Here is a 23,632-nt window from a genome sequence, read left to right as displayed (position 1 = left end):
CGGGGATGCCGGCGCGCCGCCGCGGCCGGGCTGGGATGTGATGCGGCGCGGCGAGGCCCGTGCCCGGCGGCCGGGGCCTCCGGGAGACCTGGCGGCTGCGTCCCCGCGAGGGCGACGCGCCCGGGACGGGGAGGCTGACGCCGCCGGCCCCTCGGAGAGCCGGGCCGCCCCAGCGCGAGCCCCCGGCCGCAGCCGTCCCCCCCGAGCACGGCGGTCCGTGTCCGCGCAGACGGAGACTGAGCTATCCAGGTCCCCAAGTCCCAGACCCGCCAGAAGACGGTATCTCAGCTAAACGATGCAAAAATGATTTAAAGGAGGGAGCTAATCACGGAATCCAAGAGAGACTGCTCACCAAGGGCTGATGCAAGATTCAATTAAACTGCAGCCTTTGTGGGCTCACCATTTTAATTTTCCACAAATTAGCTTAAAAAAGGTATGGAAATGAAGATATTAGATTTTTTTTTAAGTCAAAAGGAAAAAATCCTTTGAGGATTATATTAGCTATTTCCCTTTAACAAACACCATTTCGATACTCATTTTCTTGTTTTAAGCTCAGCTGTTGAGAAGCTGTTTCCATTTCAGCTCCAGCGCGAGCGTTTTGCGCACAAGATGGGGAAGGCCGTTAACGCCGCAGGAGCAGGGCTGGCAGCCGGGCGGCTGCGTCCCCGGCCCCCGCGCCGCCCCGCGGAGCGGCTCCGCTGCGTCCCCTCCTGCGGCGCCCGGGTCCTGCCGGGGCTTCCCGGGCCGCACCGGCCCTGCAGCGCATCCGGGGCCGGCGCCGCGGCCGGTGCTCGTGCCCGCCCGTCCTCGCGGACGCGGTGCCCCATGCGGCGGCATCCCTGGGGCTCCCGGCTGCGTCCCTGGGGACTGCTGCGGCACTGCTGGGCGCCGCGGCGAAGCTCTGCCCGGCTCCGCTCGCCGCGGGCTCCGGCGATCCCGGGGCCGGGGCAGGACGGGGCCGCGGGAGCCGCTCGGGGCCGCGGCAGCTCCGGCGTTACAGCATTTCCTGCAGCTTCACCGCTCTTGCCCTCAGGCAGCTGGAGATAAACACGAGGTAACCGTGTTGTGTGTCGGCTGCTGCTTGTCGTCAGCAGGAGCGTGCCTTACGCTGAGCGTCGCCCCCGGACGACCAGCGCTCCCGCTGCAGCGGCGCCTTGGCTGGGCCGGGGCAGCGTCGGGGCCCCCGCGCGCGGCGCGTCCCTGCACCGGCTCCCGCTCTGCTGGCGGCCGCGGGACGGACGGGGCCGGGGCGCCGGGCGGGGGGTGGCGGGGGGCACGGCGGGGGTCCCTGGGCTCCCGCCCCGGGGCAGGCTGTGGGCTGCTGGCTGCCGCCGTGCACCTGCTGGGGAGCCCCAGTCGTCACCAGGCAATGTGACGCTGCAGCTTCCTTTTAAGGGCTTTGCAGAAGTGAGCTTTTGGGGCAGACCTGCGCTTTCCAAGGGACTGGGCACAGGCGCCACGCGCTGCTGCGCCAGGGAGCGTAGGCTGAGCCCTCCGCGCTGAGCCTTTTGTCTCCGGCAGCGGGGCTCTCGCTGGGCTCTGTGCGCGGCTTGGAGACCTTGGCGTGGACGTCAAGATCTTGCATTTAATTTCCCAGAGGCTGCGTGCTGCTGCATGCTGGAGAGGCGCCAATCCCGGAGACCCTGCTGGCGGGGGCAGCGGGGCTGCCGGCGGCGGGGGCCTGCGGGGATCCCCGTGCCGCGGGCTTGGGGAAGGGACAGCGCCTGGGGACTTGCAGGCACTGCACTACGTTTACGTGGGAACGTGGGGCTTATCTGCTTTGCTACGTCAGAAATTTTAATCTGTGGCAAGTAAGCGGTGGTGTCCTGTCAGGGCCGGTGTGGAGGAGCCGCGGGCGGAGGGGGCTTGCGCAGAGCCCATGGCAGCCCGGTCCAGCCGGGGCTTGCCCGGAGAGCGCTGGGCCGGGCGGTGCAGCGGCTGGGCCGTTCCCCCAGAACCGTTCCCCCGGGCGTGCGGCGGCCGGGCCGTCCCCGTGGGGCGAGCAGCAGCAGCGGCAGTGGCAGCAGCAGCAGCAGCAGCAGTGGCAGCAGCAGCAGCAGCAGCAGCAGCAGCAGCAGCAGCGGCAGCAGCGGTGGCAGCAGCGGCAGCCGGACCGTTCCCACAGGATGTGCCGCTCTGGTCTGCACGGGAGCTGCTCACCATCCTCCTGTCCTGCACCCTGTTGCTGCATCCTGCATGCTGCCGCCCCATCCCCTGCTGCTGCCCCGGGATCACCCCTCGCCTCCCCCTAGGCAGCGTGGTCCAGCTCCCGGGTGACCTTCAGCACGCGGCTCCCTGGCAGCACTTCCCTCCCTCTTCCTCTGCTCCTCCTGAGCTGAAATGGAGCTTCATTTATCACTGTCTCTTTTAAAAGGTCCAATCTCTCCGGCGGGGTCGCCTGACTGCTTTGCCAGCAGCTCTGCGTGCTGGCACGGCTCTGCTGCAGCGGCCGCCAGCCTGGGACGCGCTGCCCAGCCCCTCGTCCTTGGGGCCGCCCGGTGCCGGCGGTGCCGTCCCGCTCGCCGGGGACGTGTCCCGGCCGGGGTCCCGGCAGGGTGGCACCGGGGCTGGTGGCCGGCTCGCCCGCGATGGCCCGGGTCCTGGGGCACAGGGGGAACGGCGCGGAGCCGGGGATGTCGGTGCGTCCCGTGGGAACGCGTCGGCAGCCACAGGCTGCCGGTTCCCCTCTCCGCCTGCTGCTCGGATCCGGCCTCGTCCCCCCTTTCTGCCCGTTGCTCAGTCCCGGCAGGGGGGAGGCTGTGGCGGAAGCGCTAGGCTCCACCTGGCCCCCTCCCCACCCCGCACACACTAAATGGTTCTCGATGCAGAATTAATTTGTCATATTGACACTGATCGTTTATTACAGAGCAGAGTGGAGCCCATTCATTTGAACAGAAAACATTTCATCTTATCTCTTGCCTTTTCATGCCTCAGCTCTCACTCTTTAACCTTGGACAACAAGACATTCATAATTTCCTCACTGGCTCTATGGCTCCTCTAGATAAGAAACTTATTTTTTAATCTTTCTTTCTATTGAATTTTAAACATGTTCCATTACAAAACCTGATGCACATAACAACATGCTTCGCCCAGGACTAACGTGGCTGCATCGCGCTGTCGCCGGTGCGCGGCGCTGGGGAGCAGCCGGGCCGGGCGGGAGCCGGGGCGGCTGGGGCAGGGGCAGGGGCAGGGGCAGGGCAGGGGCAGGGGCAGGGGCAAGGGCAGGGGCAGGGCAGGGGCGGACGGTCCCTTCCAGCGGTTGACGCTTGCCCTGGGGGAGCGGGAGCCGGGAGGAGCAGCGCGTGGCCGGGAGCCCCGTGCAGGGCCGTGCGCGGTGGCGCCGGGCAGCCCGCGGTGCCGCGTGGGGCCGGTGCCCGGCGCGGGGCGGCCGCGACGGCTGCGCCTGCGCGGGAGAGCTGCAGAGATGAGGCTTTCACCTCCAAGGCTCTGCTGAAAAATTAGGGCTGGGAGGTGGGAGGGAGTAAATTGAGATAAACGAGCATGTTGCATGGCGTCCTGCCTACAGGATGCTGAAATAAAAAATCAGTAAATAAAAAATCACCAGTCTTTATCTGCTCGGAGCCTGAATGGGCGGTGTGATAACTGCAAAGGATGAGTGTGCCGGCAGGGGCGCGGAGGGGGCCCGGTCCCTCGCCGGCTGGGGCCGGCGTGCCGGGGGAGAGCTGCGGGGCCGGGTCCGGCCGCGCGCCCCGCGCTGCCCGCCCTGCCGCCCCGGCGGCTCGGGGGTGCTTGGCCCCTTCTCAGCGTGCAATGCGCTTCCCCAGCTCGTCCTTCACAGCGAGGGAAAAGGCAGATCAGATTCTGAATTAGCCTGCGAGAGTCGTGTTCCCGTCTCCCTTATCTAACTCACTGTAACAAGCTCTTTGCATTTATTCTACCAAATGTGCTGCAGAATTGCGTTACAGCTCATGGCTGCGAGCCATCTGTGGAGAGAAATCCAGTTATACCTTGTATAATAAGTTCCTGACAATCTTACAGAGGACTCCGGGTCATAAAAGTCTCCCAGTTTTATCGCCAGTAACAGACACGGAGAGAAATTAAGTTGTCTTATCAAATTTAGATAATATATATCCCTCTGGAGTGGAAGGTTTCTGATGGATCTTTTACAGTATTAGCACATTTAGAGGGGGCGAATAAAAATCCACGGCAAGGGTGGGAGAGGATGGGGGAGCCGAACACCCCAGGGGCCAGGCGTGCCGCCTCCGAAGCTGCGCGCCGGGGACGGTGTCGGAAGCGCCCGCGGCGGCGGAGGTCATTGGCGGGTGGGAGCCGAGCCGAGCCGCAGCTTTGCTGCCCGCTTGCACGCCAGCAGCCGCCTCCAGCAGCCCCGGCGGGCAGCCGCCTTCCCCGCCGCCCCGAGCGCCGGTGGCTGCGGCAAGCGGGAGCCGCCGGCCCTCGGCTGGATTTCTGGTCCTGGGGGCGAGCGGCCGCCGGCCCCCGCGGGCAGGCCGCTCATAGGACGTTTCCGCAGCTCGTCCCGCTCCGCTCCGCAGTCCAGCCGGGTGCGCGCGGCAGCGCCCGCGGCCTCCCCGTCCCGCCGTGCTCGGGCCGGCCGGCGCCGCGCGGGAGCGCTCCCGGCGGGCGGCCCTCGGCTGCTGCCGCGACGGCGCTGAGGGCTGGGGAGGGCTGGGATCCTCCGAGCACCTGCTCTTGCTTCAATATTTAGTTTTCTATGAAAGCGGAGCGCAGTAGTCATGGCAATAAAGCAGGCAGGCCGGCGCCGGTGGCGTGCCAGTGATTAAGAGCTGTGCGGGCTCGGGCGCCGGGGACGTGGACGCACGCCTCCCCGGAGACCCTCGTCTTAATAAGAAAATGAATCCTCGCTTACTGATCTCTGCATTTTAGAGACCAGTTATGCTGTCTTTCCTGTCTTTATTCACTTTTTAAAAATCTATTTTGCCCTTCAGTGCAGAATTATCTCTGTTTAGCACCATCGTTATGTTAATCACAATTAGCTCTCCCGCTCCATTAATAAGGCTCTAAATGGTGCTAGATCATGGCAATGGGCCCTCACGGACCGCCCGTCGTTCCGCCAGGAGGACGCGTTGCCCCGGGGTGGTTTCCCCACCCGTGCTGGTGGTGCTCCCCCGGCTGCGGGTCCCGTCCCCGTCCCCGTCCCGCGAGCCAGCCGTGGCGCGGGCTCCGGCGCGGGGGGCGCTGGCATCGCTCCCTGGCACCAGGCTTGGCTGGAGCCTCCCCGCTCGGCTGGAGGTGGGAGCAGAGGCGCCGGGGTTTCAGCGGGGGAGCGGGTCAGGGCCGGCCCAGATCTTTCCTTTCCGAGCGCTCGGAGAACAGTGCCTGCAGAAGACTTCTTTATTTTTATGTAGAAGCGCGTGCCTAGTGAATGAGCCACGGCTTGGAGCCCAAAATGGGTAATTTACACTGAACATGCACTCCGAGTCATCCATCAATTTCTTACCACGTTAAAATCGACAGCCCTCGCGGGGGGTGCGTGGCCGGTGCTGCGCCCTGCGCCTCCCACGCGGAGACCGGCGCTCGGCACGGCTCGGCCCAGCCTGGCTCGGCACGGCTTGGCTCAGGACAGCTCAACTCGACCTGGCACAGCTCAGCTTGGCTCTGCTTGGCACAGCTCAGCACAGCTCAGCTCTGCTCAGCACAGCTTGGCTCTGCTCAGCTCAGCACGGCTCAGCTTGGGACGACTCGGCTCGGCTCAGCACGGCACAGCACAGCTCGGCTCAGCACAGCACAGCTCAGCTCAGCTCAGCTCTGCTCAGCATGGCTCAGCTGGACACGGCTCGGCACAGCTCGGCTCGGCTCAGCACGGCACAGCTCAGCTCGGCTCGGCTCTGCTCAGCATGGCTCAGCTGGACACGGCTCGGCTCGGCATGGCTCGGCACAGCTCGGGAAGCCTCGGTCCATGCGGCGGGCGCCGGCGCAGTGGGGAGGGTGGGCATGCTGCTGGGAGCAGTCACCGCGGGCCAGGGGCAGAGCGGGGCGCGAGGGCCGGGCAGGCGCCCCGTGCCGGTGCGGTGCCTCCTCCGGGCACCGGCAAGGTGCAGGAGACAGGCACCGTTTGCCACGGTGCCGGCGCCGGGGCCAGGGCCAGGCAGCCAGTCCCGGGTTGCAAAGCCAAGCACCAACCACCGCAGCCAGCAGCGTCCAGCTGTTTCGGAGGGCTGGTTCAGCCCCTGTCCCTGCGCCAAGCCCCTCTCCAGCACAGCCAACAGCCTTTTTCGGCTGGGACTGGTGCCTTCTCTGGGCTGGATGTGGCACGAGCCTGATTTGCTCGTCTGGGGACCAGAGACCAGACCCAACCGGGGATGCCGGCGCGAGAAGCTGCAGCTGAAGCATCCCGGCAGCAGGAGCGGTGGTGGACACGGCGGCTCAGCTGGCGGCCAGCAGAGTAGCGCCCGCACGTCCCCGGTGCGGCCGCCGCGGCGCAGACACCGAGCGCCCCCGAGTTTGGGGACGTGGCTGGAGCGAAGGAGGCCTGCGGGCTCCAGCGGGAGCGTGGTGCTTCCCCTGGCCGCCTTCGCCCCCGGCAGCACCGAGCTGCCTGGGGCTGCAGGATGCTCACGAGGGAAAGATTACCGAGAGGAATCATCAGTGCAAACGCAATTGTGGAGATAACTGCTGATTGTTGAGTCGGCAGACAAAAAATAGAGAAGCTGGGGTCAGTCATAATTGGTAAATATTTGTCTATCTAATCAAAAGGCCTTTTAATTAACAATTTTATTCTTGCAACTGGTTTAATTTTTTTAAGAACTTCTGCAGGAAGTCAATTAAACCTAACAGATGGCAATGAACATCCCGGCATCAGCATATCCTGCCATCTGCCACCAGCAGAGCGCGGGACGCCCTGCCAGACCCGCGCACCCCTGTCAGCCCCTGCCGCCCGGGGAGGGCGCAGTGCTCCCAGCCGGATGACGGCCCCGGGCTCCGCGCGGCTCGGCTCCGTCAGCCAGAGAGCTGGGCCTGGTGGCCCGGCCTGCCCTCCGCCCCGGGGCCGCCTGGCGCACCTGGTCCTTGCACGGCTCATCTGTGCGAGGCAGGAGCGGAGCTGCCAGGCCCTCGGGAGAGCAACGCTGCATGGACACAGGGAAGGTGCTGTGCAGGGGCACAGGACTCCGCTGAGGAGGGCACAGGGCACTGCCGTGCCAGGACGCAGGACGCTGCTGTGCAGGGACACATTGCCCTGCTGTGCAGGACACAGGGCACTGCCGTGCAGGGATGCAGGGCATCACCTTGCTGGCTGCAGCCATGGCACAGCGAGCTCTCATGCCTCCTTGTGAGCGGACGGGGCTGTAGGTCCCCAAGCCCAGGCCACATCTCTGCCTGCCCTTGCACCGTCCTTCTCCCCTGCTGCCGGGCACGAGGGGCCGGGTCTCCCCAGGTGAGCTGGCAGCACCTGCACCTGCTGCTCTCCACAATCAGGAGAGGGCTCTGCACAAGAGTCATCTGACACCTCTCTTCCTCAATCAGCTGCTCTTCTCGCCCAGCTCCGCGCCACTTGCTGCTGATTGCCCCTTTGTCTCCTGCAAGGCCTCCGCGGCGCCGGGAGGGCACCGGGCTCTGCCCGCTCCCCGCCGCGGCCGCAGGGCGGGTGTCAGCGTGCCGGGGTGCGATGCAGCCGCGGGACGACGGCGCGGGGACGTGCCCAGGCGGCAGGGCGCAGAGCACCCGCGTCCGTCCCGCCAGGCCTCCAGGGATGTCCCCCTTTATCCGCAGCCGCTTTCTGATGGCCTCCTGCGGAGGGCGGGCGATGGGCCGGGGTGCGGGGGGAGGCGGGGATGGGCGGCGGGGTGAGCGCCGAGGCAGCCCCGCTCCCGCTCGGCTCCGAGCCGGGGCAGAGCAGCGCCCGGCTCTGCGCAGGGCGCCAGCAGAGCCCCCACGGCCCCGCGGCGCGGAGTGGAGCCGTCCCGGCCCCGCGGCCGCCCGGACCCCCCGCGGCCGCCCAGCCCCGGCTCCCGCCTCCCAGCGCGGAGGGCGCCCGGCTGCTCTCATCAACCCCTGGTGGAAACTCCCTGGAGAGCGGAGCTGCCTTCCCTGCCCCTCGGAGGGGCGAGCGAGCTCCCGCGCGCTGCCCGGCGCCGCCGGCCTGCCCTCTCCGCTCCTTCGTGCCCGAACCGTTGGCCTAACGGATTCTGTTTTCCCCCATTTTCCTGTATTATCATTTGTCGTTGTTCCTGTTGCAGTTCAGTGACCATGAATTATTGAACGCCTGCTCGCTCAGTAACTCTTTACTTCCAGCTCGGCGCGCCGCTGCCGGGGCCGGCGGAGCTGCGGGACCCTGCACCGCGCAGCGGCGGCCCCAGCCCGGCCCCAGCCCGGCCCTGCGGCGGGTCGGGGCTGCGCGCGAGCCTGCAAACCGGCCGAGCTGGCCGGATGCGTTGCGCAGGCTCGGCTCCCTCCTCGGAAGGGCTCTGAAACGCCAGGAGCCGCCGGCTGCGCCGGAGCGGGACTCACCGGGACGGGCAACGGGGGCACCCCGGGCCGAGCCGGGTCCCGAGGCTGCTCCTCCGCCGAGGAGGTGCGGGGCAGCCGTGGGGCCGCGTCCTGGCCGGAGCGGGGCGGCCGGCGGAGCGGAGGCAGCGAGTGCGGCGGCCGGGCGCCTCGGTAAACGCCCGAGCCCGGCGCGGCGCTCGGCGGCGCGGGGAGCGCGTTAGCGGGGCTGGCGGCGAGCGGGGCCCGAAGGGCTGCTGCCTGCTCGCGCTCGGGGCAGAGCGGGGCCGTGCCCGCCGCTGCCGGGGCTTCGCCGGGGGCAGAGCGAAGCGTGTGACCTCCCTGCAGCCGCCTGCTCCCAGCGCTGCAGCCCTCCGCGGCCGCCGAACCCGCGGCACCGGCTGCGGGGTCCTGACTCAGGCCCTTCACCCAGCCAGGCTGTGCTAACGGCCTCCTGTTAAACGGCCAGCCAGCAGCGCGTAGGACCGCGGCGTTACATTTCCAGTCATCCCAGCTAAAAAGAAACCTCTCCAGCACCTTCCCTGCAGGCTGGATGTGACGTCCGGAAGCTGCAAATCCTGGTGGGTGCAGGGACGCGGGGAGGGCGCTCCGAGCCCGGCGCCAAGGTCCTGCCGGCCGGGCCGGCGTCTGCAGCGGCAGCTCGGAGCGGGGCCGGCGGCGAGCCCGGGTGCTCAGCGGGCTGGCCGCGTTACCCCAGACCGATACCCCCCGCTTCGCGTCGCCCGCGCCGGGCCGCTCCGGCCGCGTCCCGCCGGCGCCTGCCGCCCGGCGCTGCAGCGAGGTGGCTGCCTCGGCGGCCGGTGCCGGCCCACGTCCGCCGGCCGCACCGCGAGGCCGGGGCAGCGCCGGGCTCTCCCGGCCCCGGCGCGCGCCAGCCCGGCGGCTCCCTCCGGCGCTCGCCTCCGCCTGCGGCCGCCTTGCGTGTAAGCCGCCTCCCTGGGAGACGTGCTCCGTTTTTTTTCCTTTAACCTTGAAATGCAATTTCCTCCCCAAAATACCCTTTTTCCTGTAAACAACATCTCTTTAGTGAGATTACAGTGAAAATCCCCGAGCTACCGGGTCCCGGGCGCTTTATCAGCTGGCGAGCCCCATCCGTCAGGGCCGCGCGCGTGATCCCGCACCCCGCCCTCACTGCCCGGTGATGGTCTTTTCATCATTTTTACAGATTTATTTTACAATAATTTAATTTCATCCTCAGCCCTGGGAAGACGAATTGGCCCCTGATGTGACTGGGGATTCAGAGCCAGTCTCATAAATTTGCCGCCTCTACACAAAGCTCTTGCTGGAGTTCCCACTGCAGCCGCGAACAAGAGTCTTTAAACAACGAGGGATGAGCTGTAAATCTCGCGCGGTGGCGGAGGGACGCTGGCACGGGCCTCGCCGCTCCCCGAGCCTGCTGGGCGCCGTCGCTCGCCCGGCCTCACGCTGCAGCGCTGAGCCGCCGGTGCCGGGCCGGGGTGCTCAGCTGCGGCGCGGGGTGCAGGGTGCTCGACTGCGGCACAGGGTGCTCAGCCGTGGCATGGGGTGCTCGGCTGCTGTGCATGGCGCGGGGTGCTCAGCCGTGCCATGGGGTGCTCGGCCTCTGTGCACGGCGCGGGGTGCTCGACTGTGGCGCAGGGTGCTCAGCCATGGAGCAGGGTGCTCAGCCCTGGCACAGGGTGCTCAACTGCGGCGCAGGGTGCTCAGCCCTGGCGCGGGGTGCTCAGCCCTGGCACAGGGTGCTCAACTGTGGCGCAGGGTGCTCAGCCGTGGCGCGGGGTGCTCGGCCACTGTGCACAGCGCGGGGTGCTCAACTGTGGCGAGGGGTGCTCGGCCGCGGCCCGTGCACCGGGCTGGCCGGAGCGGCGGGGCAGGGGGTGCGCTGGTGCGGGGCTGCAGCCCGCGCCGGCCGAGGCGCCCGTGCCCGCTCCCTGCCCATCTGCGCGCCAGACTCCCTGCGCCTTCGCGGTGGAAGACTTGCCAATGTAATTAAACTCGAGCGACTCCCTTGCCCCCAGGCACAGCCCCTCATTTCCCTGTGATTTATTATATCTTCTTAATTTATTCAAATGAGCCTCGGTGTTTGCACAGGCTGGGAGGGTGCTGGCTGGAGCTCTAATTGCTGGAGCGAAGGGAAGGCGGCAGGAGGGGCCCCGCTCGGGCTCAGCCCCGCGGCCCTGCTCCGGCGGCTCCCGGCGGGGACGGCTCCCTGCAGCCGTGGTGCCGGTGCCGGCGCGCAGCAGGCTGGGTTTGCCCCGCGCCCGAGCAGGCGGCTCCCACCGCAGCCCACCAGCCGCCCCGGCCCTGGTCTCTGTTTGCGCAGCCGATTATTCCCATCTCCTTGTAGTACCTTGCACTTGTCCCCGCTGAATTTCATCCTATTTTTTCCAGTCCATTTCTCCAATTTGTCAAGATCGTTTTGAATTCTAATCCTGTCCTCCAAGATACTTGTAGTCCCTCCCAGCTTCGTGTCATCTGCAAATTTAATAAGCCTTTTCTCTATTCCGTCACCCAGCTCCTTAATGAAAGCCCCGAGCACACCAGGTCTGGGGCGAACCCTCTGCATCCAGCCAGAGCAACGCGGCGCCCGGCCCTTCCCCGCTCGCTGCGGCACAAGACCGCGCCGAGGCCTCGCCGCCGGCCGGGCGCTGTTGTGTCCTGCTGTGCGGGCTGCGCCGCGCTGCACCGTGCCGTGCCATCGGCTCGCTGGTGCCGGTCCCGCGGGGACGGGGCGCCGGGGCCGGAGGAGCGTCAGGAGCAGGGGCCTGGCCGCCGTGCAAATGCCTGGTGCCAGCCTGCTCGTCTGACAATGTCCTGCTGGCTTTTTTCAGTTAAATTTCCTTTAATGTTTGACATTTTTGGCTGACGTTGCCCAGCTGGAGCCCAGGGCGAAGCTCCAGGCTGGGTGCAGTGCTCGGGGGTGAAGTGTCCCGTGTGGAGGAGCCCTCGGTCCCACGCGGAGGAGGAGCCACCCCGGTGCTGCCCACCGCCTGCCTCCAGGCATGCTTTGTCCTTTAATTGATTCTAAAAAGCAATTCCTGAAATACAAACTGCTGCCCGTGCTGAGCCTGGGTGTCCTGGTTCTGCATGTCCAGGCAGAGCTTAATTTCACAGTAAAATTTTAAGTGCAATGAGTGGCTTTTCCCAGCAGCAGCCCGTGCGCAGCCAGAGCTTTGCCAGCTGCAGGGCTGCGCTGAGCAGCCCGGGAACCCCCTGCGCCGCCCCCAGCACGCGGCTCCCGGCCAGCGGCAGAGCTGCCGGCGCCCGCCTGGCCGGTGCCCCTGGGCCCGCAGCCGGCGATCCCACACCGCTGCCTTTCATGTCAGCATTGCAATTTCATGGCCAGGGTCTAGGGAGGCTTGTACACACAGATGCATTAGTTCTGCAGTTAGCGATACTTGAATAATTGGTGTCACATCAATTAGATCAGTTCTTGGATGCGGCAGCGATAAGTGCGCAGGCGGTGGGATACCAGGAATCCCGGGGAGCAGCGATGCTGGTGGGGCCGCCCAGGGACTGGCGGCGATGGGCAGCATGGGGCAGGGATGTGGGACGCGGGGCAGCCGGGGCAGCGGCGCCCTTGTCCTTTGCCGGCCACGATGGCAGGAGCGCTGCGGGGCTGGCGGGGCGATGGAGGGGGCTGGAGCCTGGAGCCGCTGTGCAGGGAGACGCTGCTGGCGCTAGGAGCCGGGCGCGGGTGCCTCACTGTGCAACACGCTGCAGCCAGCTGGGACAAGCTGCAGACCTGGCGTTTCCTGGAAGAAGCCAGAGGAAAGAGGGCCCCTCTTCGAGGTCGCACAAAGCATGATGTCATCCCGTCGCGGCTCTCCTCCCTGCTATGTCACTGCATCGCTGGTTCAGCATCACCTGCTGCTTTCGCCATCCCTTAGGGCTCCAGCTGCAGCCTGGTGCTGCCAAGGGCCAGATTTGCATGCACGGTGCTGCGTGCCCTGCCAGCAAAGCCAAGGAGGCACCGGAAGGCCTGGGGCAGTGTAGGGAATCCCAGCACCTGCGTGCCTGCAATACAGATCCACGCTGTCAGTCCTGTCCCCGCTGCGGATTGTAGGCAAAGGTAATTTGCAGATGACAAATATCCCCAGCAGTAAATATTTTTCCCACCCTCATCTTTCTGCAGGCAGATAAGGTGGCAGCACTGTGGCAATACGGTTCCAGCAGGGAGACAAACTCTTCAGCAGTCTTGAAAGTCTATTGTGTCCCTGCAATTATTTATAGACAAACAGAAGAACGCCAATAAGCGCAGATTGGAGCTGCGCGGCTGCATTCGTGATGATGATGATGATGTTATCTCCCTCACACCCACACGCACGCTCCAGAGCATCGTAACGCTCGCTGCTGGCACCAACCAAATCCCCGTCTGAGGACGAGCTGGGGATTTTGCTCCCCCGAATCACGACAGCCCTCTCCTCGATGTGCTGAACTGCAGTTTGCCCTGCCGGGACCCAGCTGGGGGGCTTCCCCCGCTGGCTCCTCGCCGTAGCCGAGCCCTCGTCCCGGCGGGTCGGGGGAGCTGGTGTGGCCGGGCAGCGCCTGCCGGGGCGCGCGGGGCTCCCGCTCCTCTGCTGCGGCAGCAGCCGGGCGCGGAGGCCAGGGCTCGGGCGCAGGGCACCGCAGGGAGCGGCCGCGGCTCCACTGAGCGTCTCCGGCTCGCGCAGCCCGGAGCTCGGGATGCGGCGATTGCTCCCCGCCGCGGGCTCGGCCCGGCGTCCCTTCCCACCCCAGCCCGCGCCACAGCCGAGGATGGGAACTGGCCTGTCGGGAAGAAGCGGCACGAGGGAATTTGGGATTAAATGATGGGTCAAGGAAAAGTGATGGAGATTGTTGCTAGTCGGTGCGTTCCTCCAGCCTGTGGAGCAGAGGTGCCAGGCGGTGATAAATGGTTCGCTGTGGCGGAGGAACCTGCCGGTAGGAAGCACCACGTGCTGTCGGCTGGGGGAAGGCTCGGGAGCCGTTTCTGAAGGCTGCACCCGCCCCAGGGCCGCAGGAGCCCTGGAGAGGGAGCCTGGGGCCAGCGGAGCGACATCTCCAGTGCCGGCAGGGCATCACCCTGGCATGACCGCGGTGCCGGGCAGCTGCCCGCGGCACGGCGCGGCGGGAGCCCCGGGGGCACCGGTGTCCTGCCGAGATGGGGTTGGTGCAACGTGTCCAGGATGCGGGCTGTGCTGGGTGCCGGCATCGCCCGCCCCGGCTCTCTGCACGTCTCCATCCCCACGCCGCGTCCGCCCAGCGCCCCGGTGCTGGTGCTGGTGCCAGCGCCGCTCCTCCCCGGGTCAGCGGTCCTGGCACCGCCTGCGCATCACCGCCAGGCTCGACCTCGTATCTCGAGGATCGGCGCCCTGGCAGAGCGCAGGGACGAGCTCCCGGCTGCAGAGCCCTAAGCTGGCCTGGAGAGCAGGACGATTTTTCATTGCTTCCTCGTAACAAGAGGACAGAAGTAAGTGACTAGTACAGTTCGTTCACTCGGTAAAGATTTATACAATCACTTCATCCGGTAATTGGTATTCTGGGGAGAGAGGGAGCTGCAGCTCCAGCATCCGCCTCTATTTGTTTTCTCTCCGTCTTTCTCCCTTTCTCTCCCCTTTTCAGAATGAGTAATTCTGTCCCTCACAATCCCTGTTAAACAGAGCATTTGCAGAGTGAATAATTAGTTACATTCAATTAGGTCTCACGCGTTCTCCCTTCTCACTTTGGGGGACAGAGGCGCTAATGAGATGGCACGTGTCTGCCATGCGGGAGCAGGCGCTACGCGCGCGTGCCGGCGGGGAGAGGTCATCGCCGAGGAGCCGGGCGCCGCGGGGCAGCACCGTCCCCGTCCCCGTCCCCATCCCGCCGCGGGTCGGGGCAGGGGGCTGCTCCAGCCTGGCCGCCTCGGCGGCGTGCGGGCCGGACAGGGGCCGATCCCGCAGCCTCCCTGCCGCGCAGCCTCGGGACCGCGTCCCTCCCGCGCCCGGGCTCCGACTGCGGGGCCGCTGGGGCGCCCGGGGCCGGGGTGATGCCGGCCCTCCCCGGCCATGGGGCCGTGTCGGTCCCCAGGGCAGGTGTCCCCTGGGCTGGAGCGGGCACGCTGCCCGGTGCCGGGGCCGTCCCGGCAGGGCTGCCGGGAGTGCCGAGCTGTGAGAGGGAGAGCTGCTGACATGCTTTTATCTCCCTTATTAAACCTAACGTTAGGTTTTAAGAGGAGCCTTAAATAATGTGCCACTGCCTTCACAGTAAAAGCCGCTCTGTGTTGCAACTGCTCCTGGCTCTGGGATTTATGGCCTTTCTTATGCCACGTTGGGCATTGGTGGGTTGGGGGCTCCCGCTGCTTCCCCGGTACCCGGAGCCCGCGCTGGGCTTGGCACTGCTGCGTCCAGCTGCCCACAGCCGCGCTGGGCTGCCCCACGCCGGGACGGGGCTGCGGGGGAGCGAGCCCAGGCCCAGAGCCTGCTGCGGGGAGCGGAGGGGTCTGGAGCTGCCGCAGGGCGCTGGCAAGGGCGTCTCTTCCCTTCGCCCCTGTGCTGGGAGCATCCTTCCCTGGAGCATCCGTCTCAGGAGGGTTAGTCTCTGGAACATCCTTCCCCAGGGATGTCAGTCCCTGGAGCATCCATCCCTGCTGGATCACTGATCCTGGGAGCCTCCGTCCCCAGAGCGTCTATCTCCAGAGCCTCCATCCCGGGAGCGTCTGCGCCAGGAGCGCTGGTCCCGGGAAAGGCGGTAGGCATGGAGGGAGCGCGAGGGCTGAGGAGGGCTGGCATGAGCTGCAGGCCATGCTGCTCATGCACATTGGGAGAATAATTAAAGTTTAAATACCAGCTTTTTGTCAACGGTGTGGTGGAGAATAATTGAACATAATTGTTCCCATTGTAACGGTGATGGCAGAGCAGGGAGGAGAGGAGTAATAAACGTGGAAATGTCAGCCTGTCGGCAGTAAATATGCCAGCTCCTCCTGCAGGTTGGCTCCGCGCAGGCAGCCGGGAGCAGCTGCGAGGAGGTGAGGGGCAGGGTGCCGGCAGCGGTGCATGGGAGCGCGCCGCGGCCCTGCACGCACGTGCGCGCTGCACGGGGCGCGGGCTGAGCAGGCGCGTGGGCGACCGGCACGGGCCCCCTCGCTGGCGCACGTGCCGCTGCGCGCTTGCGGGGAGTGCGTGGGCGCCCGCAGCCGCGCGGGTGGCACCCGGCCGGGGAGGCTCGTGGCAGGCTCTGGGGCAGGGGCCGGGATGGCCCTCCCAGGCAGAGGCTGCAGGGCGCCCGGGCTGGAGAGGGGCTTTGTGCAGGGCTGGCTCGTGCTCTGGCAGGCCGGGGCCGGAGCCCCTTTGGGACCCGCCAGCTGGTGAGCTGGGAACAGGCAGGCAGAGGGGTGTGGGGTCCCTAGCAAGGGAGAGTACCCGCAGGGTGCCAAAATCGGGGTGCATCTGCCCTGGCTCTCACTCGTTTGCAGGCTAGGGATGAGGAAGGGGGAGCAGGATGCAATGCAGCAGCACGGCAAGGCCAGAGCCCCAGACCTCCCCGGCACTGCCAGGCGACCCGTGCTCCAGCTCGCGCCTGCAGGCTGGCGAGGCTGGAGGCTGAGCAGGACGGCAGCACGCTGACCTGCCTGGGCCGCGCAGGGCTGCGGGCAGTGTGCCGGGGGCTCGCAGCGCCAATGCACGGGTCTGCCCCGGCAGCGCCAGGCACGTGCGAGCTCCGCGTGTCATCGCATGCTGACAGCACCATGCTTTCGGCTGCAGGCTGCTCCGGCCTCCCCGCAGCCCCTGTGGAAGCTGGCAGGGGCCGTCCCCTCCCTTTGCCCAGCCCAGGCGGGAAAGGCTCTGCCAGGCCGGCTGGCAGCAGAATGCTGTGCAGGGACGAGCTGGGAGCTGTGGCGTGGTGGCAGCACCATCTCCTGGAGAAACGCGGCCACCTTGCACCCGTCGCGGCGGCTCCGGCAGGACACGGGAAGGGGCGTCCCGGCAGGCAGGCCAGCAGCAGAGCCAGCGTCTGCTCCTGCTGCGCCTCTGCCCTTCCCAGCCCTGCGGAGCTGCCGGGGGTGCTGCAACCCCAGCTGCAGCACTGCCGTCCTGGGGCTGGGCAGGGAGCAGTGCTGGCTAGGTGCAAAGGGCGTCTGTACCTGCCTTCCTGCCCATCCCATGCTTTTTCCCTGCCAGATTGCCCTAGCCTTAACAACCAGCAGGAAAAGACAGGCTGCAGGACAGGTGTGGGACAGCAAGTCTTGTATTTCTCCCCTAACCAGCCTGTCTGTGCCGGGGCAGCACAGCACGCCCGGCCCCTGGGTAGGCACGCTGACACGGGGCTGCTGCCCTGCCCCAGGCAGCAACGGGGCCGGACCCCATCTGCACCGCTCGCTCAGAGCCGCAGGGCCGAGCTGGGCTCTGCCGGGCATCCCCACGCAGTCGCTGGACCAGGCTCTGCTGGGGCATCGCCACGCAGGCAGCCGAGCTGTGCTCTGCCGCGGCGGTTCTGCACGGGCAGCCAAGCGCTCTCTGCCGTGGCGGGCCCACGTGGTCACGTAGACTGGGCTCTGCCACGGGGGTCTCCATGCAAACAGCCGTGCTGTGCTCTGCCATGGCATTCCCAGGCAGGTAGCCAGCTCTGGCTGTGCTCTTGCATCCTCGCACTGGCAGCGGAGCTTTGCTCTGCCGTGGCACCCCTGGGTGGGTGGCTGGACCAGGCTCTGCTACAGCGTTCCCATGGTTGTGCCGTGGTCTCCTGCACTGTCACGCCGTCTGCAGCCAGGCCGGATGCTGGCCTTCCTCCCTGGCTGGAGAAGGGACCGAGGACGGAGCTGGCCCCAGTCTGTGCTCCTGGGGGAGGCAGCACCTGCGCCCTCACAGCCTCTCCTGCTCCGAGATGCGGCTCTCCTTGCCATCCTCCTGGGCCACGGGCTGGCCCCCCAGCAGGGTCTCCTGCACAGGGAAGACATCCTCCCCCTCCTCCGTGGGCTGCCGGACATCCATCAGCTCTTTGGGCTTCCCAGCCTCTATCTGTGCGGGGACAGGGGTAGGGTCAGGGGCAGGGGCAGGCAGCCAAGACCCACCTCTGGGCCACATCTTTGCACAGGCTCCTGCCACGCTCCCGCGGCAGGGCAGGGCCTCATCCTGCCCTGGTCCCCTCCTGTCTCAGCATTTGCCAGCGGCATCGCTGGGCTGCTCCAGCCCTCGTCTCATCCCAGCCGGGCAGGCCTGAGACAGCCCCGGCCCCTGCCGGTCCCCAGCCCCAGCAGCTGGCACGTCCCCGGCCCTGCCCGGGGGGGACCCCAATCCCCTGGGCTGACTCACCTGTTCCTGCACCCGCCGCCTGGGATCTGGGTGGAAAGAGGGAGAGAGAAGGCGATGGTCAGGGGAGCATCCCGCCGTGTTCCAGCACTGGTGCCACGCAGACGCTGGGTGTTGCAGGGGAGCTGGCCTGCACCCCCCATGCGCGGGCACCTCAAAAGCTGGGCTGCAGCAGTGCAAACGAGCCTGCTGGCAGCGGGACTGCCGTGCGCGGGCACCTCGAGAGCCCCACTGCAGCAATGACCGCTGCGTGTGAGGCCGGCACCCACTGAGCCGGCCGGGTGATGGGCTCCAAGCAGCAGTGCGCCGGTGGGGTCCCCAGACGGGCTGCCTGGGTCTCGGCAGAGCTGCCGACATCCCCCTGGCGTGGGCTGCTCGGCCCGGCATGCAGCAGGCACCGCCTCGCCATGTCCCAGCTCTCACCTTTGTGGACCAGGCAGTAGATGCAGATGCCCACAAGGCAGGTGACGATGGCGGCGGTGATGGGGATCAGCACCGACAGCGAGGAGCGCCTGCCCGACTCTGCGGAGGGCGAGAGGTGAGCGTGGCTGCGAGCGCCCTGGCACGTGCTCCCGGCCCCCGAGCGCCCTGAGCGCTCCGGCTCCGGGCCGAGTGCCGGGCGGATCCCGCACGGGGACGGGGAGGAGCAGCACGACGTGACGCCGGCAGTAACGTCAGACGCTCGTCTCCCAGAAGCACCCACAGGCTGGCCAGGTTCCCGAGCGCTGGGGCTGGCCGTGCAGCGGGGTGCCGTGGGGAGCGTTCGCCGCCGGAGCCGGCGTCCCGGGCGATCCCCTGCCAGTGCCGTCCAGCCTGGGCACCGCGCACTCACCACAGAGCACGTCCGACGTGTTCGTCCCCTTCACCTTCACCACGAGCCCTTTCTCCTCGCAGCTGCGGACAAGAACGAGACCCTGTGAGCACGGCAGGAGCCTGAGCGTGCGGGGAGCTCCCGGGGAAAAGGCCGGGGCTGGCGGAGCACTGGGGCACGTGGGAAAGCGCCCTGGGACGAAGTCGCGGGGCTCCGGAGGGGGCTCGTGGCTGGGGCTCCCGGCCGGGCACAGCACGTCCCGCTCCAGGGTCCCGGACCGGGATGCAGGAGCTGCTGCAGATGGGGACGTGTTCAGGGAGGAGGCAGAGGAGGGAACGGGGTTGAACCCTGCCCTGGCCGTGATGCCCTGGGCCTTGGGCACTTTAGCTATTCCAGAACGGTTTGGAGACAACTTGATGACAGGCTACAAGTGGCTCCACAGGGAGGTAATTTCTGGGCACAGATAAAAGCAAAGTGAAATCCAATGGCTGGCAGCTGAAGCGAGACTAATTCAGCCTGGAAACAAGGCACAGGCTTCTGTCAGGGAGTGCAATTAACCCTTGAGCAGCTTCCTAAAGACAGGGGAGCTCTGCCAGCCCGCGGCATCCTCGACGCCAGGCTCCCGCTCCCTGCAGAGACGGCTGGTGCCTCAGCCCAATTTTTGCAGCCAGGGAGTGTGCCAGGAGGGAGAGCCGTGCCGGATGGGGGTCTCCGCAGCCCCTCACGCTGCGGCCCATGCTGGGCCCCCAGCATGATGCACTGGCACTGAGGGACGGTGCAAGCGCCCCCGTGTCTGCCTCCAGCTCGGCTGCGCCACCCCGACCTCGCCGTGCCCACGGCTGCTGCTCCCCTCTCTCCGGCCCCATGCCAGCCTGATGCTGCCCCCCCAAAAAGCATCCCAGCCATGGGGCCCTCGCGGCCCCAAAAGTCACTGGCAGCAAGGGACGTGCTCGCGGAGATGGGCACAGGCAGGGACGGGGTGCGGGGCTGTACCTTGTCCAGGGGTAGCACGGCTCCGTTTTAGACGAGACATTGGAGAAGGTGCCTTCGGCACAGGGCTCGCAGGGGGACGAGGTCCGGGCCGCGGCCTTGGCTGCAAAGGAGCAGGGGTTGCGGCAGGTCAGAACGGGGCCGCGGGCTGGGGCGAGGGCGGCGAGGCCGGAGCTCTCCCGAAGCTCTGCCAGCAGGACCCGGCTGGCGGCACACCCCTCTCCCGGTCCAGCGGAGAGGGGAGGAGCGGGCCCGTCTCACCTGCCACAAAGCCAGCGCCCCGCTGGCAGGGCGGGTTCTCCACGCAGGTCTGGCAGCTGGCGTCGGAGCAGTGCATGCCGGCCCGGCACTGGCACACCGTGTTGTGCGTGGCGTTCCCTTCCGTCTTCACCACGAGGCCGGCGTCTGGGCGGGAGGAGCAAGACGGGGGTGAGGCACCAGCGGGACGCGGGCGACCGCCCCGGCGCAGCCGCGGGCGCAGGGACACTCACTGTCCTCGCAGATGTCGTGCGGGTTGCAGTGCCTCTCCTTGGTCCAGCCCTGCTGGTAGTGTCCGCTCTCGCAGGCGTCGCAGAGGGACTCCGCCGTGCCGTTGCACTCGGAGACCAGCTTTTTCCCTGCAAGCGAGGCTGGTTGTGGGGGGGGCAGCGCCACAGCTCTGCCGGCAGGACGCGGGGGGGGCGCTGGCGGCTGCGGCTGGCCGGCCGGGCGCTGCTCCGGCCGTGGGCTCGGCGGCTGGCGGCGCCGGGGGCTACAGCGGGAGGGCCGGGAGGGCCGTCCGCGCTCTCCGTGGGCCAAGGCCTGGGGAACGGCCCGGGAAGGGAGCTGGCAGCGGGTGCGGCGCCGGCGGGAGCGCTCTGCCTGCAGGCTGCCCGGGCCGCCGGGTGCTGCGGGCCGCGGGAGCACAGGCAGCGCGAGCGAGATGGGGCAGGTCCAGGGTCTATCAGGGTCCCGTGAGGTCCCCAGCCGCTCTGGCACGAAGGCGAAACGCAAGCGAAGCTGTGGGCTGCGGCCGGCGATGGGGTGAGGCGGCTCTGGCCACCCTGGAGCCGGCCCGGGGCTCAAGCGGGGACCAGGCGCCCGGGTCCCGGCCACGGCCCGGGCTCGGGGGCTCACCCGAAGGGGAAGGGTCTCCGTACCTGGCTGGCACCGGTTGCAGCACTTGTCCTTGTGCTCATACTGCTTTTCAGAGCATTTTACGGTGTCGACAGGCTGCCAGCACTGGAAAAGAAGAGGCCTGGGAGTCCGCGCTGCTCCCCGGTGCCCGCCGGGAGCCTGGCTCCCGCAGGCGGCCAGCGCTGCGCCCGCGTCCCGAGGCGAGGCGGTCCTGCAGCCCCTTCCCGGGGCCGCTCTAACCACAGACCGCAGCCGAGCCGGCTGCGCCGCCGCCTGCCGCCAGTGCGCCGTTTGAAGTGGGATGGCAGCAATTCCGGTGCAATGTTTCCCCACACTTCCTAACGGGTGGTGACTGCACAGCGCTCTGCGCCCCGCCGCTGCCAACAGCCTGCGCTCCCGGGCAGGGGCAGCAGCGCCAACCGCGCGTCCCCTGCCCCTTCCCGGCGCTCGGCTCCGAGGGGCAGCGAAGCCCTGGGCCGGCGCCTGGTGGGCACGAAGCCGGCCAGAGCCCTGCCTCGCTCCCCGCGGGCAGGGGAAGGCAGCGGGGGAGGCAGGAGCAGCCCCTGACCCCGGGGCTCAGCCCTGGGGCCAGCCTGGCCGCGGGAGGGAGTGGAGCGGCCCGCGGGGGAGCCGGCCCGGCACGGGGCAGCCCCAGCCCGGTGGCCGTTCCCAGCCGGGTGGGCGCCAGCCCGGGCGGAGGGGACGGAGGGGCCGGCGGGGCCGCGGGGTCCGAGGCTGGGGGAGGGCCGGGAGCAAGGGGCGCCGCGGCCGGCGTGGGGGTCCCGTGGGGCTGCTCCGCCGAGGGGCGGAGGGAGGCAAAGGGGCTGGGGGCGCCGCGAGGTTTGGCGTCGGGCGCCCGGCCGGCGGAGGGAAACCGGCCCCGAGGGAGCCCGACACCCTGCGTTTCTCTTGCGTAGCAGGAAAGGGAACCGAAAGGGGCTCTCAGGCCCGCGCCGTTTTGCGTGCCGGGCTGCGTGCGCCCTGTGCCGGGGGCTCGGCCGCTCGGCGCCCCGGCCCAGCGCGGCTGCGCCCCGACCGGGCAGCACCGGGCTGGCGGCAGAGCGGCGCCGGGTCCGCGGGGCGTCGGGGCGCCCGCTCCCCGGGCAGAGAGCGGCGCCGGGACGGGGACCGGCCGGGCACGGGCAGTGGGGGTCCCGGGGGCACGGCGCGGCGAGCGCGTGTGGGAGGGTGCCGAGAAGCTGAGCGCTTGCTGGGAAATTCCCAGCCACAAAAATGAGGAACAATAAACTTTTGTGTCTCGAAGCGAGAGCCGGGCGCAGGGCTCCCGGCCAGGATTTCCTTTACGGCTTTCCCAGCGCGGCGGCAGCGGCGCTGGCCTCGGCCGGTCCTGCCCGACCCCCAGCGCCTCCCGGCCCGGCGCGGGGAGCGTTCCCGCGGGACGGCCCACGGGGCAGGGACGGGCGGCCCGAGGGCGCCGCGGCCGGCGCTGCCTTCCTGGAAAGCCCTGCGGGGCCGGGCCGGCCCTGGCCGGGGTGTCACGCCGTGCCGCGGTCCCGGCCCCCGCGCTGCCGCCCGCGCTGCGCGCTCTGCCCCGCAGCGGGCGGGCAGGGGCAGCCCGGCATCGCTCCCCCCGCAGCGGGCGGGCAGGGGCAGCCCGGCATCGCTCCCCCCGCAGCGGGCGGGCAGGGGCAGCCCGGCATCGCTCCCCCCGCAGCGGGCGGGCAGGGGCAGCCCGGCATCGCTCCCCCCGCAGCGGGCGGGCAGGGGCAGCCCGGCATCGCTCCCCCCGCAGCGGGCGGGCAGGGGCAGCCCGGCATCGCTCCCCCCGCAGCGGGCGGGCAGGGGCAGCCCGGCATCGCTCCCCCCGCAGCGGGCGGGCAGGGGCAGCCCGGCATCGCTCCCCGCGCAGCCGCCCGGCCCTGCCCAGCCCCGGCCCGGTCCCCGCGGGCCGCGGCCGGCCGCCGTGGGAAGGGGCCGCCGGCGCCGGTGCGCAGCCTGGGCGGGAAGCAGCACTTACGCCCCAGAGCACCGCGCAGAGGAGCCAGAGGAGTCCGAGCAGCTTCATGGCGTTGAGCGTCCCGCAGCCGCTGCGGGGGCGGCGGAGCAGTCCGTAATAACGCCTCGGCCCGTTTCCGCCCAGGAAGGGGACGTAGGGCCGCCCATCCTCGGCTCGCGGAGCACACGCTGTTTGGCGCAGGCTGCTGCCAACGCCCCCTCGCAGTGGCGGGCGTGCTCAGGCGGCAGCCGCTCGCCTCGGGGACTTCCCCGGCGTGGGACGTCGAGGGGCCGGCACCGCGGGCGGGAGGTGCAGCCCGCTCCGGCCGGGGCTGCCCGGCGGGTCCCACCAACGGGAGCCACTCGCGCGGCCTCGGCCGGTCCCCGCGGGGCGGCGAGCCCCGGCCCCCGGGAACGTAGGGCAGAGCCCTGCTCGGGGCGGAGAGCAGGGGGCGACGGGTCTGTCCCCCCGGGTCTGACGGGCAGGGGCGGCAGAGCCCGCTGCACCGAGATGACGGGAGCCCTCCTGCCCAGCGCCGCTCTCGTGCTCCTGCCCACCTCGGTGTCCCGCGGGTGCCGGCTCGCCGGGCCCCAGGAGCGCCCGTGCCCTCAGCCCTGGTCTGCCCGGTGATGCTCAGTGAGCGGCGCTGCGGCGGGGAGCCCCGGCGCCAGGCTCCGCTGGCCGCGCAGAGCAGCGGAAGAGCAGCCAGGGAGTCCCCGGGCAGGGGAATCCCGCTGGCACAGACCCCGCAGGGCTCGCCGTGCCCGGCTGGCCCCGCACCCCAGCCCGGAGAGCCACGCGGCCGGCACGCGGCAGCACCGGCGCAGCGGGACGCGCACCCGCCTCAGTCATCCTGCCGCCGACCCTGCAGGGCACCAGCCCGGCAGCTTGGCCCGGCATCGCCCCTGCCCGGGGCAGCAGGGAGCAGCCGGGGTCGGACCCGCCGGTTCCTCCCGTGGTGGCTCTGCGTGAGGACCCGGGCCCGGCTGTGCGCCCAGCTCCCTGCCCGCTCCATGTGCCTGCCGGGCCGCCCGCACCTCGCCCGGGTGCGCGGCTGAGGGCAGG

General features: G+C 68.6%; 1 protein-coding gene across 1 annotated transcript; it reads right to left on the bottom strand.

Annotated features, from left to right (window-relative positions):
• Positions 1-16,616: 16,616 nt before the first annotated feature.
• On the bottom strand, positions 16,617-22,787 carry CD40 (CD40 molecule). Its single transcript, XM_068911990.1, has 9 exons — positions 22,589-22,787; positions 20,634-20,715; positions 19,986-20,111; positions 19,756-19,899; positions 19,498-19,597; positions 18,526-18,587; positions 18,117-18,215; positions 17,697-17,722; positions 16,617-17,402 (listed from the first exon to the last, which is right to left on the bottom strand). Exons 1-9 carry the CDS (start codon positions 22,634-22,636, stop codon positions 17,247-17,249), a joined length of 843 nt encoding a protein of 280 aa, XP_068768091.1. The 5' UTR covers positions 22,637-22,787; the 3' UTR covers positions 16,617-17,246.
• Positions 22,788-23,632: the final 845 nt, after the last annotated feature.

Source organism: Struthio camelus, chromosome 18 (genome assembly GCF_040807025.1).
Source record: "Struthio camelus isolate bStrCam1 chromosome 18, bStrCam1.hap1, whole genome shotgun sequence".
NCBI lineage: Eukaryota > Metazoa > Chordata > Aves > Struthioniformes > Struthionidae > Struthio > Struthio camelus.
The sequence above is the reverse complement of the archived record's forward strand: the minus strand, read 5'-3'. Positions and strand labels throughout refer to the sequence as shown.

What these genes read in the sequence shown, in the direction of transcription:
- CD40 (XM_068911990.1), bottom strand. Translation starts at nt 22,636, where the DNA reads ATGAAGCTGCTCGGACTCCTCTGGCTCCTCTGCGCGGTGCTCTGGGGC. An exon ending in GGGCGCTGGCTTTGTGGCAG is followed by an intron (nt 19,598 to 19,755) that starts GTGAGACGGGCC and finishes GCTCCTTTGCAG; the next exon opens with CCAAGGCCGCGGCCCGGACC. An exon ending in GGCGGCGGGTGCAGGAACAG is followed by an intron (nt 17,403 to 17,696) that starts GTGAGTCAGCCC and finishes GTCCCCGCACAG; the next exon opens with ATAGAGGCTGGGAAGCCCAA.